At 40.2% G+C, this 19,774-nt stretch overlaps 1 protein-coding gene across 1 annotated transcript in view; it reads right to left on the reverse strand.

The window, feature by feature from the left end:
- The window catches only part of LOC126483932 (structural maintenance of chromosomes protein 2), a 152,878-nt gene that overhangs the window by 117,282 nt on the left and 15,822 nt on the right, over nt 1-19,774 (reverse strand). Inside the window, exon 3 of the mRNA XM_050107210.1 lies at nt 2,346-2,507. Coding sequence (XP_049963167.1) covers nt 2,346-2,507 — 162 coding nt within the window. The remainder of the gene's footprint in view (nt 1-2,345; nt 2,508-19,774) is intronic.

Here is a 19,774-nt window from a genome sequence, read left to right on the forward strand (position 1 = left end):
GGCGCGCAGCCAGCAAGGATGGAGAAAACACAATTCTTGTGAAACAAAATTAGCTCTTTATCCACATGAAGTAATGAGTGCTATTGAAAGGGGACCTAAAAATCATTCAGTATTTCTAGATTTCCAGAAGGCTTTAGACACCATTCCTCATAAGTGACTTCTAATCAAATTTTACACCTATGGAGTATAAACTTAATTTTACGGCAGCCTTCTGCTGTTCCTAATCTATATAAATAATTTAGGAGACAACTGAGTGGTCCTCTTAAGACTGTTTGCAGATTTACTGTGTAGTGAAGTCATCTGGAGATCAAAGCCAACTGCAAAATGATTTTGACAAGATATCTTTATGGTGCAGAAAGTGGCAATCTGCTTTCAGTAAAAGTGTGAGCTCATCCACGTGAGCACTAAATGAAACCTATTAAAATTTCATTTACATGATAAATCACACAAATCTAAATTTTGTCGGTTCAACTAAATACCTGTAATGTAATTGGATGGACAAAAAATCTTCTCACCAAGTGTCAGCAGGAGAAACACACACACACACACACACACACACACACACACACACACACACACACACACGTTCGTTTTACTTATGCAATCTTTTAAAGCCAGTGGCTCCCCTTCCAGCAGGAGGGTTGAAGGGGAAGGAAGAGGGGTGAAGGGAATGCAACTGGAGAGGTTTAGAAAAAGGGGTAGAGTTTGGAAATGTCACCAAGAACCCCGGGTCAGGGGAGACTTACCAGACAGGATGAGAAGGAACTGCACTTGATGAGATTTGAAAACCTGAGAGCTTAAAGGTGGAAGACAGGATAATATGCAAGACTGTAATTACTGCTAAACATCATCATGCACGAGTTAATAGTGACAACCTAAGTGCATTGTATGTAACAGAAATGGTAGGGGGACAACAAAAAATTAACAGGTCAGAAAATGAATTATGTAGAAAACTAAAATGGAGTGAAGAAAGGACTTGTTACTGTGAAGAAATGCTGAGATGGAAGAAATTAACATAAATTATGTCAGGTGGCTGGCAAGAACCAAAGACACGTTGTAGCACTAGTTCCCATCTGCGGAGTTCTGAAAAACTGGTGTCTGTGGGAAGAAACTTTCAATTATAAAGTTCAGTTCCAACGATCACATAGATAATGTTGTGGTGAAGGTGAACCTAAGGTTCCATTTTATTCGCAGAGCACTCAGAAGACGCAACACATCAACTGAAGAGAGTGCCTAAACACTATTCTGCCCTCTTTTGGAGTACTGCTGTGCAGTACACGATTCTTTTCAGGGTAATCATGTGGATACAGATGGATGCGTTATAACATGCTGTGAATGGTACATGCTGAATAACTCTTCCGTCTAACATGTTGTATGAATCTTGAAACTGGTTTGTGTGTCTGAATAGTGGAATGTGTAAGGAACAATACCTGTAAAATTTATGTCATAGCAAGTACGGAATTGGCAGCAGACTCATTGATGATAATATGTACCGAATAGGATGTTAACACCCCCCCCCCCCCCCCAATTCTCATCTGAAACTGATAAATAAGGCATGCTTGAGAGTGAATAAATTTTTATATTTTATTAATAAATGTAATTTTTGAGGCAGATTGTGTCCATTATTATGATGAAACACTGTAGAGAGAAGTCTGAATTTTTAATTGTCTAGACTGAGAACCCAGGAAGCAATTTAACTGTAAAGTTCCTATACTGAGAAACCATCATTCAAGTGAGTGCTGTATGCTATTTGATAGTTGCATTGATATTTCTGAGATGCCACATTTTATTAAAGATCTTCCTTCATTAACCCTAAGGAAAAGTGAAGGTTCGAAAGGAGGAGGAAAGTCTTGACTTTTTTTCCCAATATACATGAACACTGATTAACTTAAAATACAATCTTGAATTTTTTTCACAGACTCAGAAAAGAGAGAAAGTTTATGCTTTAAAACACAGATTTCTCTAGGCACTCAGTTCAGATTATCAAGTAGACCAGTTGTTATGTCAGTTGCCAAGAAAAGATGTGGCACTTCAGCAATACAAAAGCAAGGCTGGAGAAAAGATATTAGACTGTGCAGCAAAGAAAACAGAAATAAAGTCATCACATAAATGCAACAATTAATTCCTTGCTGAATAGCAGATAGCCAATTTTGTTTTTAAAAAAAAGGGGGGTTAATTAGTAACTTGTTTCCTTTTGGTCATTGGACTCATCTATCCTACCAGCTTAACCTACACATGACATTTCAATACTGAATCTAGTTACACTGATGTTTATGTAGCAAGTTGTTCAATTGCTTTCGCCTTGTTTTCATCATGGTACTGGAGAAAACTGTATTTGTACTTACCTCCATCGGTTTCATGTTGAGAACCTTCGTGATACGGCCCTGCATGATCAAAAAGTGAGGGTTGTTAACATTTAACTGCACAGAGCAGAATAAATCATTCACTCGCTTTGCCTGTACATTTGTACCATTGATGAGATACTTGTTTTTACCTCCAACCACCACCTGTAAAAAACACATGCAACTGAGATCAGAGGACAATCTTAGATTAATGATACCAATAAAACTGCCTTGGGAACTTAACATCTCCAGCAAAACAGATAAAATAACAAAGAAGCAACTCAAGAAAGCACAATGATAAATGTTTTCACACAGCACTCCACATCAGCACATATGGCAAAAGCGTACTTACTATGTCCATGGCTTTTCCATTGCACACAATTGTTGGTAATGGTTCCCCATGATGAATTATGGGAACTGAACGTAGCAAATCATTAAGAGCATGTAGGTAGCCGATCACATTCCTCATCTGTAATCTCCTATACTTTGTAAATGAAATTAGCTGGTATTTTGTTTAACTCACAGCAATTTAAGCTGTGCTATTAGGCCCCAACCTAACCACAAACTCAGAAATCACAACAAATTACAGAAAAGCAGCCAAATATTTGTGACAGTCGAGGTTGGAAATATCACTGCTGCTTGATCCACACACAGAAATGTACGCTGTGCTATTAGGTTCCAATCTAACACAACCTTGGAACTCCTAACATTCAGAAAAAAATGAACATGACAAGACTGAGCAACTATCACTGGCTACCGTATACTATTACCCAACTGGCTATGATCAACGACAATGAATTGCGAACAGCAGTGCACAAAGGAAGAGCTGTGGGCACGTGAAGTCCACTTCAGCCGCACATCTAAATATTCAAATACCACTCCTATCGATTCATGAACACTGTATTCTGGATTGGTACCAGTCCCTAAGTTAGAGTTACTAAGTTCACTTAGGCCATAGTGCTTCTCAGTGGTTGAGGCAAGTGCAAGAAGTAATGTCTACCTTCTTAATTGCGCCGAAAACACAGTCTCTGTTATTTCTCAGAAATCTAAAGCTTTTTTTTTTCCTTTTCAGGCATCTATCTCACACAACATCCTTGGTCTGCCAGTGACACTGGGACAAGATGCAAAGGAATAGCGAAACTATTAATCATTCAATGTTAATTCTCCTTATTCTTATCTGTGGCTATTCGTGTTTTGTAAAAGATGTAGGCGATGATAGACTATAATGTCCCTTTCGTTACTTGAACAAGTTTGTAGTTCAATATAGATTTTTTACCACATTCAACCTTGATTGCAGTTCCTCACGGTGTTGATCCCAACATTACCCCTTAGTATAGATTTGATTCTCACAAACAGTTTGACAAGAACTCACATAAAGGTGTACCACATATTACTTCCAATTTAGTTAATAGAATTTAGTCATTCTAGATCCAAGCCAAAAATGTTATCCGAGCATGTCTTCCAGCACAATAAGAGAACACAAAACATGTCAATTTCTTCTTTTTATACATCATCAGATTAACACACAGATTCCAGTTGTTCTCCAAGCTTCTTACTTGATGAATTGTTGCAGGTAAAACATGAGGGGCATTATTTCTTTGTTCCAGATCAAACATTTTATGTCTATAAAGTATACTGTATCTGACATGGCCTGTTGCTACTCTTTTTTGTTTGCATGTTTCATAATGCATTCACCCCATTTTGTTCTCAGCTGATGCAGAGCCACCCTTGGGTGAATAACCCTATATAATTGTGATGCAGTAGGTACCACAGAGGCCTCTCAATAACAAATTCTCTCCAATGGCACAAAGTTCTACAATAGCTATAAAAAGCTGTTTATACCCTCCTCACAAACAAGGTAGCCATGTGAAGATCTTTAGTTCTCCCATGACACACAGTCTTGTAATGCCACACTCAACAGTGATCACTGAGGTATGCACAGAGTTTATAGTAACAGAGGTCACACAACACTGGCCAGCCACAACCACTCATATTGGACAAGCGCTTAAAAGAGATGAAGAGAGTCTTGTGCTCAACAGCAGTTGATCACTAAGTGGAACAGAACATTATGCAATATCTTCAAACCAAACCTGAAATGTTCATAAAGTGCAATAATACTGCTGTAGTGGAGTAATGAATGTTACTGGGTTTGCATTATATACTTCTGCAAACAATATGTAAGATGACTTTAAGGTTATAGCTTGCTCTGAGCAGACAGCATCTTCCTTTCAATGATATGTGACTCATTAAATTATGTAATCACATGTTACAAAACTTCATAAGAAACTACACTCAGGGCTCCAAATAGCACCATAAAACACTACAGACTTGCCATGCAAAGTGTATAAGTTGACAACTATGAGCTGAAGAACAGACATAAAAATGTCAACCTCATGATGTAATCAAGTCCAACACCTGGTAAGTACCTACCGATGCCACTGGGTATCAATAACTACAGTAGAAAAATAAAAATGCATGTAAATTAATTTTCAAATATGAGGAATGTACATTTGAGCTTTTGCATTCACTGTTACAGATTAAATAATTTCGATGACTAGTAATTTGAAAATGAAATTATAGAAAAGTAAATCAAGTATTTGTTTACTAATAACATGAATGTTGTTAATCTCTGTTTTGCTTATAATGATTAATTGTACAACAAATTGTACTGTAAAACTTCTTGTAAAATAGAGCACTGTTTGGATGATATTCATGTTCATGCACACTTGGCATAAGAGCATTTCGAGTTTGTAGTAGGCAGTTGGGTATTTAGTTTTCTGTAAAGAAATTTTAATGTATTTGGTGTGAAGATGAAATGTATGGTCATTTAGAAGATTATTTTGAATGCAAAATGAAGAAACAGAGAACTCAAGAAAGATTGGTTTAAGATTTGATAATTAATGCTACCCCACATGATCATCTCTGATTTCTGAACATAATTGCAGCTTCTTCATAATTCAAACATTCGTCACTCCTGAAGAAGACAACGAAATCATCATACAACAAGGTAAGTATTAGATACAAAATTATTAAAGTAAACATGTCCTCTTTAAGATCCGCATTGAACTGGCACTTCTGAATATTGAAAACAAAATCTATGGAAAAAAAGGACTTATTCCATAGTTTTACTGCATATCTACCAAGAAGGATCGTATTTTTGCTGCAACACTTATATGGATGGCAGTGGCAGCCCAAGGACATATAAAGTAGTGGAAGCCAAGCAGTCCCTGGACACATCTATTGTGTTTTATGACCAAAACCATCTTGAACCAAACCCAAGACTTTCATCTAACAAACAGAAACCACAAAAGGGTGCAAGTGAGATGATGTCAATGTAGCGCTAACACAGCTATGTTCCCAAATCTCAAGAAAGAAACTGGAACAGAGCTATAGCCTTAAAATTTCATTGTTTTTGTCAAAGACACAAAGCTGAAAACATGTACTCAGAAAATTATCCAATAGCTACAAAGCATGTAAACAACAGCAAATTATGCAACTCCTGTTTGGAGAGCTCTACCCATATCAAATGTATCAATGTTGTCTTAAGATAATCTCCGCAGGTAAAACAATCTTATTGGCACAGCATCAACACAAATGTGATAAAAAGTAACAGCAGTTGCCGAAAGATACAAATATTTGATGGACTGTCATCAGCACTCTTTCTATGGGCTATAAGAGCAGACTTTGAGACTCCTGTCAAGAAACTGTTCCCTAAACATACTCAACGGAAATTAAAGCAGCCATGTAGGAAGAAATCGTGAAATGAAATTTAACACACTGAAAGGTTATGGGTCATTTTTCAGTGATTACAAAATAAAATTAAACAAACAGTTAAATTTGCAGTACAACTGCACTGCCACTTTCTTGTCTGTAACATGCTGCACCTCATTGGGCCATGATATCTACTCTGATTTCATTGGAATGGATATTGACTGATTGAGGGGGAGAGGGGAGGGGTTGGAATGGACATCATACATCATACCTGTCCTCTCTTGAGGTAAGCAGGTTGTCAAAGATTATCATGCATGTAGCATCAATTATACATTAAATCATCTTAAAACATTTTTGAGTCCTCTGTTCTGCACTTTGCTTTCAAAATAATGTTCTAAATGGCAACACATTCCTTGGGCATTGGCACCATTGTGGAGATAACATCCAATCTTGTCCAAGACAACATTATATTGAGGACAGATTAGATGAACTTGCTGGCCCCTCAATATCACATAACCAGTTCACAGAGGCCCATCCTATAAATGAGGATGAGAATTTTCTTGTTGAAAGATATTACCACAGTATTGCTCTCAAGAGATAACATAAGAGGATCCAGGATGTCTGTGGTATACTGTTGTGCCATCAAAGTTCTTGTGGGACTAACGTAAGTGAGCACACAATGATACTATGGATTACACCATTATGTGTCCTCAGCACCCCCCATACTCATGGATGACAGTTGTCAAAGACAGCAGAACCTGGGATTCACTACTGAACTGCTTGTAAGCAGTCCATACTAAGCAAAGAAAAGAAGGCTGAAAGATGAAAGTATATATAAGCTAATAGAAGGAATATGAACTTGTAGGCACTATTACAGAAAGGGATGAGGAAGTAGATGAAAATGATTTTGGGATTTTGATACTGTGAGAATAATTTTACAGAGCATTGAACACGGCATAGACAATATACCCTTAGAATTACTGAGACCCTTGAGAGATACAGCCATGACAAAACTATTCCATTTGGTATGAAAGATATTTCACCGTATTTACTCGAATCTAAGCCGCGCTTTTTTTCCGATTTTTGTAATCCAAAAAACCGCCTGCGGATTAGAATCGAGTGCAAAGGAAGCGGAAGTTCTGAAAAATGTTGGTAGGTGCCGCTACAACTATAACTTCTGCTGTCGAATATATGTAGCGCTACACAGGTATGCTTTGTAGGCACAAAGATAAATACTTTCGCCAAAACCTCTGCGTCATTAAAAAAAAGAAAGGTGGAAGACGAGCTTTTTTTTTCTCCGCCCCGAGTTTCGACCACTGCATTTTCATACATTATCCAACGAAGTAAATACAAATTCCGTATTGTTCGTCTTTGAATGTAGCAGAATTTCAATGTACTACGAAAATCCGACTGGCAAGACTGTTTAGGATGTTTGTCAATATGGCCAACTCTACGTTCTGAATTTTTTCCTACCAGTGAGAAGAGATAGTTCCTAATAGGAACCTGATGAAATGTGAATCACATGCAGTATTCTCTTCACCATAAAGTGAGACAACAGCAAACGCGGAAGAATATACGTATCGTGTCATGTTTATATTCGTATTATTCTTATGCCTAATGTGATACAGTCAGAAATGAAGCACGGCAACTGACTAGATTTTTAAATCTAAGATGACTAATTTCTATGCAGAATTTGATGTACTAAAGAAGCGGCCGCAAAGATTTTCAAACGGAGAAAAATTTTCGCCGAACTCTCGTTCAGAACATGTTCTATCATACGCAGTCTATTATTTGGTTCTTGTTGATCATTATCAAAGAAAGCAGCAGTGTAAGTAACAACAAATAGCAGTCTCTTGCCATTGTTTCACTAATGAGACGATTCCTCTCGTTTTTTAAAAAATTGTAAGCGGCGGTAGCGCGCACAAAAGCAAGCCGTGCCGCGAGCGGCGACAGGCCGTAAACACGCACTATCAGAATGCGACAAACAATGCATGACACAGTACAGTAATGCATTTTCAGCTTAGGATGACGTGAACACCTATAACAAAGAAAACAGCACTCATCAGATCAAAGCAAAATAAGCAATCGATTCAAACCAGACAGAGCACGTGAAAAAGGAAGGGTACCCGTATAAATACGGATGGAGCGCCTGACGCATAGCAATGGCTACCTGGTAAAGCTTAACTGCTAAGCTTACGACTCGAACCAAACTACTGTCGCTGTATCGTCATTCATTCGACGTAAATTGTGTCTCATATTACAATGGACCAACTTTGTTTCGATTTGGAGGTGCGGCCTAAAACTTTTCTCTCCCCTTGAATTTCGAGTCGCAAATTTCAGGTGCGGCTTAGATTCGGGAAATTTTTTTTCCTTGATTTCGAGTCTCATTTTTCAGGTGCGGCTTAGATTCGAGTAAATACGGTCAGACATGCAAAATACCCTAAAGGTCAATCAACACTTTATGGAATGTCACTATCACATCAAAGTTTCTTGGGAGGAACGTTTCAATTGGCCACTGATGGAGTAACATGATGTTGATGTCGCCAAGGAGCATCTTTATATTTGTTTACTCTCTACCCATATTTTGAAGTTTTGTGGATGTATCAGTGATTGATTTCACCTATGGCTGCTACTGCGCGAATGCTTCAGTTCTGAGTTTCATTTCATTTACTATCTCAAGTTTGTGGCATATTTTGTTTGTTATTTCTTTTTTAATTTTAGATTTACAATACAGAAGTCAACAAATGTTTAATCAAGTTGGTTACTTCCCATTCTGAACTCTATGAGTGACTGTCACTACAGCGACACAATGTGGAAGGAAGCAGTGTGTAGAGAAATAGGGGAAAAAATGAGACGCTCAGGTAAATGAAAGACAATTTAAATGTATTTTTTACTAAGCTATAATCACTACTATTGTAAACATACATATGTGTAAATTTTCACCACGAGATATTTCAGACATTGAGCATTAGATCTGAGTGCAAAATATATACCAGAGAAACAGGAAACACTATGCAATAAATTGTGCAGTTACATATATTTCACAGGTACACAGCAGTTAATTTGCAGAACATTTGCAAATGCTTAATGTGTTGTTAAATGAATTATGTATTTAGGGGTTCGTAAAATCCAAAGTTGATGCAATACAACAGTTGAGATTGGCTCCTTGATCTCTCTGTGCACGCTTTCAGTCTCCTCCTGAGAGCGAATAGCTCTGATAAGCAGACAGTGTTCCATGGATCATTTGGACAATAAATCATAATGATGTGGAACTAGTCATTTTACAGTCACATCACAAGTTAATTTATAAATATGGCTACATGCTGAACATTTAGATGTTATTGTTTGCTTCACTTTTTAAAATTACTACTCTTTGTCTTTAAATATGTCTGCTTGTGTCTGTATATGTGTGGATGGATGTGTGTGTGTGTGTGTGTGTGTGTGTGTGTGTGTGTGTGTGTGTGTGTGTGTGTGTGTGTGCGCGTGCGCGCGCGCGAGTGTATACCCGCCCTTTTTTCCCCCTAAGGTAAGTCTTTCCGCTCCCGGGATTGGAATGACTCCTCACCCTCTCCCTTAAAACCCACATCCTTTCGCCTTTCCCTCTCCTTCCCTCTTTCCTGATGAGGCAACAGTTTGTTGCGAAAGCTTGAATTTTGTGTGTATGTTTGTGTGTCTGTCGACCTGCCAGCACTTTCATTTGGTAAGTCACATCATCTTTGTTTTTAGATATATTTTTACTATTATTAAATATAGAGATGTGATTTAGTAATTCCTACCCAGCACCTTTTACACTAAGAAGTAGGAGCTGTGAAGGAGTAAGAACTTAAGTTTATTTTCAAATTTTACTTTGCTGACTATCAGACATTTTATATCACTGGGTACACGTTCAAAAATTTTTGTTGCATTGTGCATTCCTTTTTGCACTTAAGATGACCCTAATGTGCAGTAATGAATGTTATGTTTCCCTCTGGTATTGTAATTATGTACACTAATATTCCCTTTGAACTGCAGTGAATTATTTACAACAAAATATATAGGGAAATAAATATGCTGTGAAGCAGTAGCCAGAATTCCTAACCTCTTAAACACAGATTTCTACAAGACAGTTGTGGCTGAGTACCACATATTATTCTTACAGCATGTTTCTAAGCAATGAAGAGTTTCTTTCTTTAAGAAGAGTTACCACAGAACATTATTACAAGACATTACTGAATGAAAATATGCTAAATACATCAGTTTACTGATTTGTGCCTCTCCAAGATCTGCAATGATTCTACGTGCAGATGTGGCCAAACTAAAATTTTTTAGGAGTTCTGCCTTTTCTAGTTTAAATTCTCATCAATACCAACACCAGAAATCTTTGAAGTTTTCACCCTATTTACTTTACTGTACAGTTCCAAAGTCAGAAACTAAACTATAATGGTTCTAGTAAGTTAACTTTACCAAGTTCTCAAACATTAAGTTTGCTAAAAATAAGGTGTCATATAGGAAACCGTACCAAGTGGGTATATACAACACATATTCGCCAAATATGTTATTGAGCTATTAAATGTGAAGGTATATGGCAAAATTACATTGACGGTCATTCAGGTACCTGCGATTTAAGGAATTTGTGCAGATCCTGTGATTTCCATTAAGAGTCAGAAACATTCCACAAGGTTTTTTCATGTATGAGACTTTCGTACGGTCCTTATTTTTGGCTTCCACTACATTAAGCTTAAAAAGAGTCTTCAGATACATGTAAGAGATACTTATATTCTTTCTATATTTGCACCATTTTGAAAAATTTATCTTAAACTATTAAGTGTGTGTGTGTGTGTGTGTGTGTGTGTGTGTGTGTGTGTTGTTGTTGTTCAGCTCCTCATACAGAGCAAAGTGAAATTTGCACACTTGGGCTTCGCAGAGCGGCTCCTAACATGCCATCGAAAAAAAAGTCTCTCACAAAATTTCGGCCGAGGAGTACAATGGGCAGAAAACGGATGTTAAAGATTAAAGAGTGGCAACCTGGCAATCTGTAACCACGTTACGGTAACTACCTCTGACAGCACATATTAGTCATGCTGTACAGTTGGTGCAGGGGATAGAATTTTGGGATGAGATGCAGGAGGTTGATGGTTCGATCCTCGGTTGAGGCATATGTTTTTTATTTGGTACATGTAGTCCAGGTGGTACAGTATCTGGCATCATAATCATCAACAGCGATTGCAGTGGGTCCTCTAGAAAACATTTGCACTTACTACAATTGTAGAAATGGAAGACTAGTCAGCTTTGAAAGAAGCCCTTTCCACGATGTGGACATGAATTTATTCACACCACTTCATCTACTAGATGTGAAACCTGTATTGTTTGTACCCTCCTCCAGTGCGCCCATAGATTAGTACCAACTATTATTCTTGTCTCGTTCAGGTCCATTACATTTTGTTAGAGCCTTACGTTACCAACAGGATTGTCAATGTGCTTTGCAAATCATGTCTAAACTCTGTTACTATTTGTATGTATTATCCCCATGGTCCCACTAGTTTTGACTTTCAAAACTGAGTCTGGTAACCACATGCTGTTTAATACGTATCTCAATGCATCATCATTATTATTCTATAGATGAGATTGTGGAAACATCACGTCTATTACCATTAGCGAAAACATCACGTCTATTACCATTAGTGAAACAGTGTAATTCGAAATCGAACATTTCACAATTAGCGTTGTCGGGATGAATCATGCAGAATAATATCTGTCAGAGGAATAATGTGCGTTAGGTGGAACAGTGAGCAGGACTGACAGCGTGTTTATATTGTATGTGCTGTCCACCAGACAGGGACTAGTTGCGATTGGAATAACACTCCCGTGACAGACTCCAATGTACATGCGTACACGAATCGATTTTCTCATTGTAATCCGCGTCGATAGCTGAGTGGTCAGCGCAACAGAATGCCATGCTAAGGAGCCCAGGTTCAATTCCTGGCTGGGTCGGAGATTTTCTCTGCTCAGGGACTGGGTGTTTTGTGTTGTCTTCATCTTCATCATCATTATCATTATCATCATCATCATCATCATCATCATCCCCATCAACACGCAAGTTGTCGAAGTCGTGTCAACTTAAGAGACTTGTACCAGGCGGCCAGCCTACGCGACAGGAGGCCCTAGCCACATGACATTTCATTTCTTCTCACTGTAAACCTCTAAACCAGTGTGGCAGGCATACGGATTACACAAACGATGAATATGTGGATATGTTTCTGGTCCTTGGTGCATCTAATAACCTGGCTGGTGTTGCTGCTCATGAATATGCTGCTAGATATCCTCATCAATGCCATCCACATGTGTTCTTTCGTCTGGAGCTGCACCTTTGGGAGTTAGGTTCCCTCCTTCCACAATCATGTGACACAGGTCGTCCACAGACTGACCGTACCCCAGCTACTGAGAAACTATTCTGGATGTCATACACCAAGAATCTCGGTGAAGTACATGTAGCGTAGCAAGGTAGCTGCATGTCTCGCAACAGATGGTTGTTCACGTGCTGCACAAGCATGGGCTACACCCTTATCATTATGCTTACACGCAACACCTGCATCCTGCAGACCACCACCAGCAGATGCAATTCTATGAATGGTTCCAACAATAACAGTAAGCCAACGATGACTTTGTAAACATGGTAATATGGTCAAATGAAGTAGCAGTCACTCGTGAGGGTGTCTTCAATATTCACAATGCCCACCATTGGTGTGAGGTTAAACCATATGTCACCCGCGACTATGGATATCAAGTTCGCTTTGGTATCAATGTCTGGGTCGGAATACTGGGCAACAGGTGTTTGGACCCCTACATGTTGCCTGACTGGTAGACTGCACGAAGGTATCGTGCATTCCTCTCAAACTATCTGCCTGATGCAATGGAAGATGTTCCACTACATGTTCGGGCAGAAGGATAAGCTTCCAACATGATGGTGCACCTCCACACTCTGTAATTAATGTACGACAGTATTTGGACAGAAAATTTCCTGGGAAATGGATCAGACGTGGAGGTCCAGTTGTATGGTCACCGCGTTCACCTGAGCTAAATCCCCTGGATTTCTTCCTGTGAGGACACTTGAAGGAGCAAGTCTACTCTACTCTGTCGACGAATGTGGAAGAATTGGTAGTGCACATTCATGCTGCTCTTGTTATTGTGGATGCAGCTTTGCTGTGAAGGGTCCAGAGCTGTATGATCCAGCAGTTTGCACAATGTCGGGATGTACAGGGACGTTGCACTGAGCATCTGTTGTTCTGAGGACAATATATTCTGTTGTGAAGGTCATGTGGTCATTAATATGGACATTATTGTTGTCACTGGTTGCTAATGTCCAACATCTGAGGGCTCTTATTACAGGTAGTATAAATGACAAGTAGATGTTATGTTATTGTACTGTGCTATCGTCTTTAGCATCTTGAAACTGATATTGTTTTTGTAGTTATTCTGTCCTACTACGTTATGTCTAGTGTTGCAACATGTTATAAAATTCGGATATATGTCACCTAAGAAACAGTGTATATTGCAGTATGAAATGTCAGATGAGATCAGCAAATAAAAAAAAATGCGCCCCAACCCAGGATCGAACTCTCGACCTCCTGATGCTAACCCAAAACTCTGTCCACTGCACCAACTGTACAGCACAACTAAGATGTGCTGACAGATGTAGTTACCATTCATGTGGTTAGTGTTCCCAGACTGCCATTCTTTAACATCCTTTTTCTGCCAGATGTACTCACCGGACGAAATTTTGTGACAGACATTTTTTTTATCGCTGGCATGTGAGGAGTCGTGCTGCAAAGCCCAAGTGTGCGAATTTTGCTTCACCCTGTATATGATGTAGAAGTAACTTTGAGTGTGCCCCAGTGAAGTGTGTTGGGGACCCTTGCTGCTCATGTTGTACATTAGTGATCTTGCGGACAATATTAATAGTAACCCCAGACTTTTTGCAGATGATGCGGTTACCTATAATAAGTATTGTCTGAAAGAAACTGCATAAATATTCAGTCAAATCTTAATAAGATTTCAAAGTGGTCAAAGATTGGCAATTTGCTTTTCAATGTTCATAAATGTAAAATTGTACTCTTCACAAAATGAAAAATCACAGTATATTATGACTTCAACATCAATGAGTCACACTTGGAGGCGGCAAATCAGACAAACATCTGGATATAACACTGTGTAGGGATATGACATTGAATGATCACATAAGCTCAGTCATAGGTAAAGAAGGTAGTTTACCTTGGTCTGTTAGTAGAATAAAGGGAAAGTACAATCAGTCTACAAAGGAGATTGCTTATAAATCACTCATGCAACCCCTTGTAAAATATTGCTCAAGTGTGTGGTACAAATAGGACCACAGAGGATATTGAACGTATATAGAGGAGGGCAGTACGAATGGTCACAGGTTTGTTCGACCTTTGGGAGAGTGTTACAGTGATGCTGAAGAAACTGAATTTATGGACTCCTGAAGATAGAAGTAATCTATCCTGAGAAAGCCTACTAACAAAATTTCAAGAACCGATTTTGAATGATGACTCTAGTAATATGCTACTGCACCATATGTATTACTCACATAGGGATCGTGAAGACAAAATTAAAATAATTACAGCATGTACAGCATTCAAACTATCATTCTTCTTGCACTCCATATGCGAATGGAACAGGAAGAAACCCTAATAACTGGTACAATGGGATGTACCATCTGCCATGCAGTTCATGGTGGTTTGCAGATGTAGATGTAGATCTAGATGTTGATATGTGGTTAGTAGCGACCTATCTAACTATTAATTTTTTATCTTATCTGTCATACTTATAATTAAATCTATGAGCTCATATGCTCTCAACTTAGATTTCACCTAGCAAATACATACAATTATTAAGATGACTTAAGATTTATTTTAAACATATATCCGCCCTGGAAACAGGGTTTTGGAGCTTTGTTATACCAGATCTGACCACTGATATGTGGGATGTTATCTGTTCTGGATAACAATTCTGAAGAGAATAACTTGTCCCAATATTCATGAAAAGTTGTTGTAGATATGATAGGAAATGTACAATGATTCTGTGATGCAATGAGAATTAGCAATTACCATTTTTGTCTTCTGTTTTAAAATATAATTATGCACACCTCAACCACTGGATAAAGAATTCTATTAATTTCCAGCAGAATGCAAGCAAAGACGGGTTTCATTGCAAGACCAGTTTAAAAAACATTTAAAGTGTAAAAGAGTGGTCAATCTGCAGTGTACAAAAAGTAATGCAAATATGAAGAGCTTATGGCCGCCTCAAAGCCTTTCTTATATAAGCCGCAGAGGAACGATACAACAGGCAAATTCTGGAAAGCCCGATTATAATCAAGATACAATAAGACAAAAGATGAAAGCCAGGAAAAATAGAAGTGAGAGGAAGTAAGGTTGCTGAGTTGCTCTGCCCTAAATGCAGTTGGAGGTTCCTGGGGCATGGTATGCAGTGGGAGACGCACCCTTTGCATTTGCATTCAACCAGCACTACCTCACTCTCTGTACTGCAAGGAAACTAACAGCACAGACAACTTGATAAATTTTACGAAGGACAAGACATTAACAATGGCAAATATAAATGAATTAAGAGAATATATAGGTGGGAAGGATTGGAGCCAGGCCAGAAAACGGAGCAAAGGTCTCTTGGACCAAAGAAGGTGAGGGATGCCCCTCCAACCCCTCAGGTGGTCAATGAGGCAAAAGTGCCCCACCTCACACAGACGAGTAGTAACAACCTTGTGGGTGAAACATAAAACCAGGTTAGCCTCACTGGCACTGTCTGCTGGCACTAGAGGTAGTGTGTCAGAAAGTTAATATATCAACACAAAGCAGCCAAATTTGGGCAGTCTAGCAGGATGTGGACCACCACAGGCAGGCACCACATCAGCAGTAAGGTGGATCCTCACACTGGAGAATGTGGTCTAGGGTAAGCTAAGTCTGCCCAACACATAGCCGACAAAGGGCAGTGAATTCCCTTTGAAAAGCATGAAAGGAGGACTGTCATATGGCCATGGTCTCCTTTATTGCCCTCAGTTTGGGGAGTTAAGGATAGACAATTTCAAGTTCCAGACTTCCAATAATTGATTGCGTACAGTCACTCAAAGAACCATTTCCAAAATCGGAAACTGGTAGCCAACTTTACCAACTGGCTGTCATGTTCGCTCCCTGAGATTACAGGGAGTCAAACAAAGACCACCGGCCCTACAGCTTAATGGAGGTAAAAAAGAAAAAGATCTTGGGTAGTCATGAGAAATGGGTGACAAGGGTAGCACTGGTCTATGGCCTGAAGGCTGCTCAGAGAGTCACTGCACAGGAGATTTCCGGTGCAAGAACGAGCATGGCTAAGGGCTTGTTTGATGGCCACCATTTCAGCAAAAAGACACAACACCCATTTGACAGGGAATGTACACTACTACTGGCCATTAAAATTGCTGCACCACGATGATGACGTGCGACAGACTCGAAATTTAACCGACAGGAAGAAGATGCTGTAATATGCAAATGATTAGCTTTTCAGAACATTCACACAAGGTTGACGCTGGTGGCGACACCTACAATGTGCTGACATGAGGAAAGATCTCAACCGATTTCTCATACACAAACAGCAGTTGACCGGGATTGCCTGGTGAAATGTTGTGATGCCTTGAGAAATGCGTACCATCACATTTCAGACTTTGATGAAGGTCGGATTGTAGCCTATCGCGATTGAGGTTGATCGTATCGCGACATTGCTGCTCGCGTTGGTCGAGATCCAATGACTGTTAGCAGAATATGGAATCGGTGGATTCAGGAGGGTAATACGGAACGCCGTGCTGAATCCCAACAGCCTCGTATCACTAGCAGTCGAGATGACAGGCATCTTATCCGCTTGGCTGTAACTGATCGTGCAGCAACGTCTCGATCCCTGACTCAACAGATGGGGACGGTTGCAAGACAACAACCATCTGCACGAACAGTTTGATGACATTTGCAGCAGCATGGACTATCAGCTCGGAGACCATGGCTGTGGTTATCCTTCACACTGCATCAGAGACAGGAGTGCCTGTGATGGTGTACTCAATGACGAACCTGGGTGCACGAATGGCAAAAAGTCATTTTTTTTTCGGGTGAATCCAGGTTCTGTTTACAGCGTCATAATGGTCGCATCCGTGTTTGGCGTCATTGCGGTGAACGCACATTGGAAGCGTGTATTCGTCATCGCCATACTGGCATATCACCCGGCGCGATGGAACAGTGTGGCATTGATTACACGTCTCGGCCACCTCTTGTAGGCATTGACGGCACTTTGAACAGTGGACGATACATTTCAGATGTGTTATGACCCGTGGCTCTACCCTTCATTCGATCCCTGCAAAACCTTACATTTCAGCAGGATAATGCACGACCATATATTGCAGGTCCTCTATGGGCCTTTCTGGATACAGAAAATGTTCGACTGCTGCCCTGGCCAGCACATTCTCCAGATCTCTCACCAATTGAAAACGTCTGGTCAGTGGTGGCCGAGCAACTGGGTCGTCACAATACGCCAGTCACTACTCTTGATGAACTGTGGTATCGTGTTGAAGCTGCATGGGCAGCTGTACCCGTACACGCCATCCAAGCTCTGTTTGACTTAATGCCCAGGCGTATCAAGGCCATTATTACAGCCAGAGGTGGTTGTTCTGGGTACTGATTTCTCAGGATACATGCACCCAAATTGCGTGAAAATGTAATCACATGTCAGTTCTAGTATAATATATTTGTCCAATGAAGACCCGTTTACCATCTGCATTTCTTCTTGGTGTAGCAATTTTAATGGCCAGTAGTGTAGTTCACTGAATATTGACTGTATACGCAAAGTCAGTTTGTCCATTAGTGTATACCACTTTCAAACCCAGAAATGCATCAAGTCACAGGCAGTGAAAAACCATGGAGTCAGCTGAGGTTTTCGGTCCAAAGTACAAATCGAGACAGATCTGAGGTCGGGACACACACCACTGGGGAATACGCAATTGCTCTCCTTAAAGAGACAACATCAGTGAAGTTGAAATTCAGAGCAGAGACACTGTAGTCGAACTGCATTTGTGACCGCAGTTCTGGGTTTCTGCTGCGGAAGGTGGACCTCCCTACTAGGAAAAAGGACACTGAAATCTGAAAGCTTAGGGGAGCTGCAAATGTGTGTAGCATAACTGAGTGGCTGTTGCCAGATGATCCTTACTGGAGGGACCCTAGCCTCTATGGGTAGGCTGTTTACAGGGCTAGTTCAAAAGGCCCCTGTTGCAAGTCAGACCCCACAGTGGTCCAGTGACCTCAATGATGAGGGCAGCGTCGAACCATATGTCAGACTCCCACAATGAAAGTGGGGCAAGATCAGGGCAAGTCACAGAAGGGTACAGCGGTCTGCATCCTAGCTGGTGTTACGAGGCAGTGAAGTGTATTAAGGTGTAGGTAGCACTTGTTTTTCATCTGGCGAAGATGGGAAAGCTATGTCAACTGGGCATCTAAGACCAGTACCAAAAAACTGAGTTCTAGTTGTGGATGAACTGTATGACACTGACAGAAGCTCACAACAGTGAGTCTTGGTGGCTGAAAACAGCAGTAGGTGAGGGCCCATGACTGCACGTTTTGAATGGCACCCCGCAATCAGCTTTCAGCAACACCCAAACTATTACAGCAGTAACAGTTAAAGCAAAAATCATCGGCATACAAGGACGGTGATACTAAAGACCCCACAGTTGCTGTTATACCACTGATGGCCATTAGAAACAGAAGGGCACTCGATACAGAGCCAGAGAGGGACAATCAATACAGAGCCCTGTGGGAACCCATTCTCTTGGATATGGAAGATATTGTGGGAAGCACCAACTTGAACCCTGAATGTATGGTGCAATAGTTCTGGACAAAAATTTGAAGTGGGCCCCGGAGACCCTACTCATGCAAGTAGCAAAAGATGTGGTGTCATAAGCCTTTTGTAGGTCAAAGTAAGGTGTGGACATCGATCAAAAGTTGTTCAAATGACAGTCTGCAGGCAAAACAAATTATCAGCAGCAGAAAGACCTTAGCAAAAACTGTCCTGGGATGGGACCAGATGGGCCCGAGACTAAAGAAGCCAACACTGCCATCTGCACACCATGTATTCAAGCAACTTGCAGAGAACATTGGAGAGACTAATTGGGTGATGGCTGTCTATCACTAGGTGGTGCTTACCAAGTTTTAGCACTGGCTTTCTAGCCACTAAGATGGGAACTCACTCTTGCTCCAGATGTGGTTGGAGGTGGTAAGGAAATGACACTGACAATCCACCGAAAGGTGTTTGAGCATTTGGTTGTGAATGTGATCTGGTACTGGGGCTGTATCAGGGCAAACGGCTATGACACTGAAGAATTCCCACTCACTGAATGCATGGAGCATTATATGGTTCCAGGTGGCATCTAGTGAAGGAAGTGAATATGCTCCACCTGCTGTTTGAGGATATGAAAGACAGGTTGATAGTTCTCAGATACAGGTGTTCAAGCATAATGTAAAGTAGAATATTTGGAGACAGCATCTGGGTCACTGATGAAGACAGCAACATTCAAGGAAATGCTACGTAAACCTGCAGGGAACTGGTATCCGCAGAGGCACCTAATCTTTTCCTAGACCTGCAAAGGTGGGGTATGTGATCCAATGGTTGAAATGTACCGTTCCCAGTGGTCTGGTTTCTGTCATTTT

This window comes from Schistocerca serialis, chromosome 6 (assembly GCF_023864345.2).
Source record: "Schistocerca serialis cubense isolate TAMUIC-IGC-003099 chromosome 6, iqSchSeri2.2, whole genome shotgun sequence".
Lineage (NCBI taxonomy): Eukaryota > Metazoa > Arthropoda > Insecta > Orthoptera > Acrididae > Schistocerca > Schistocerca serialis.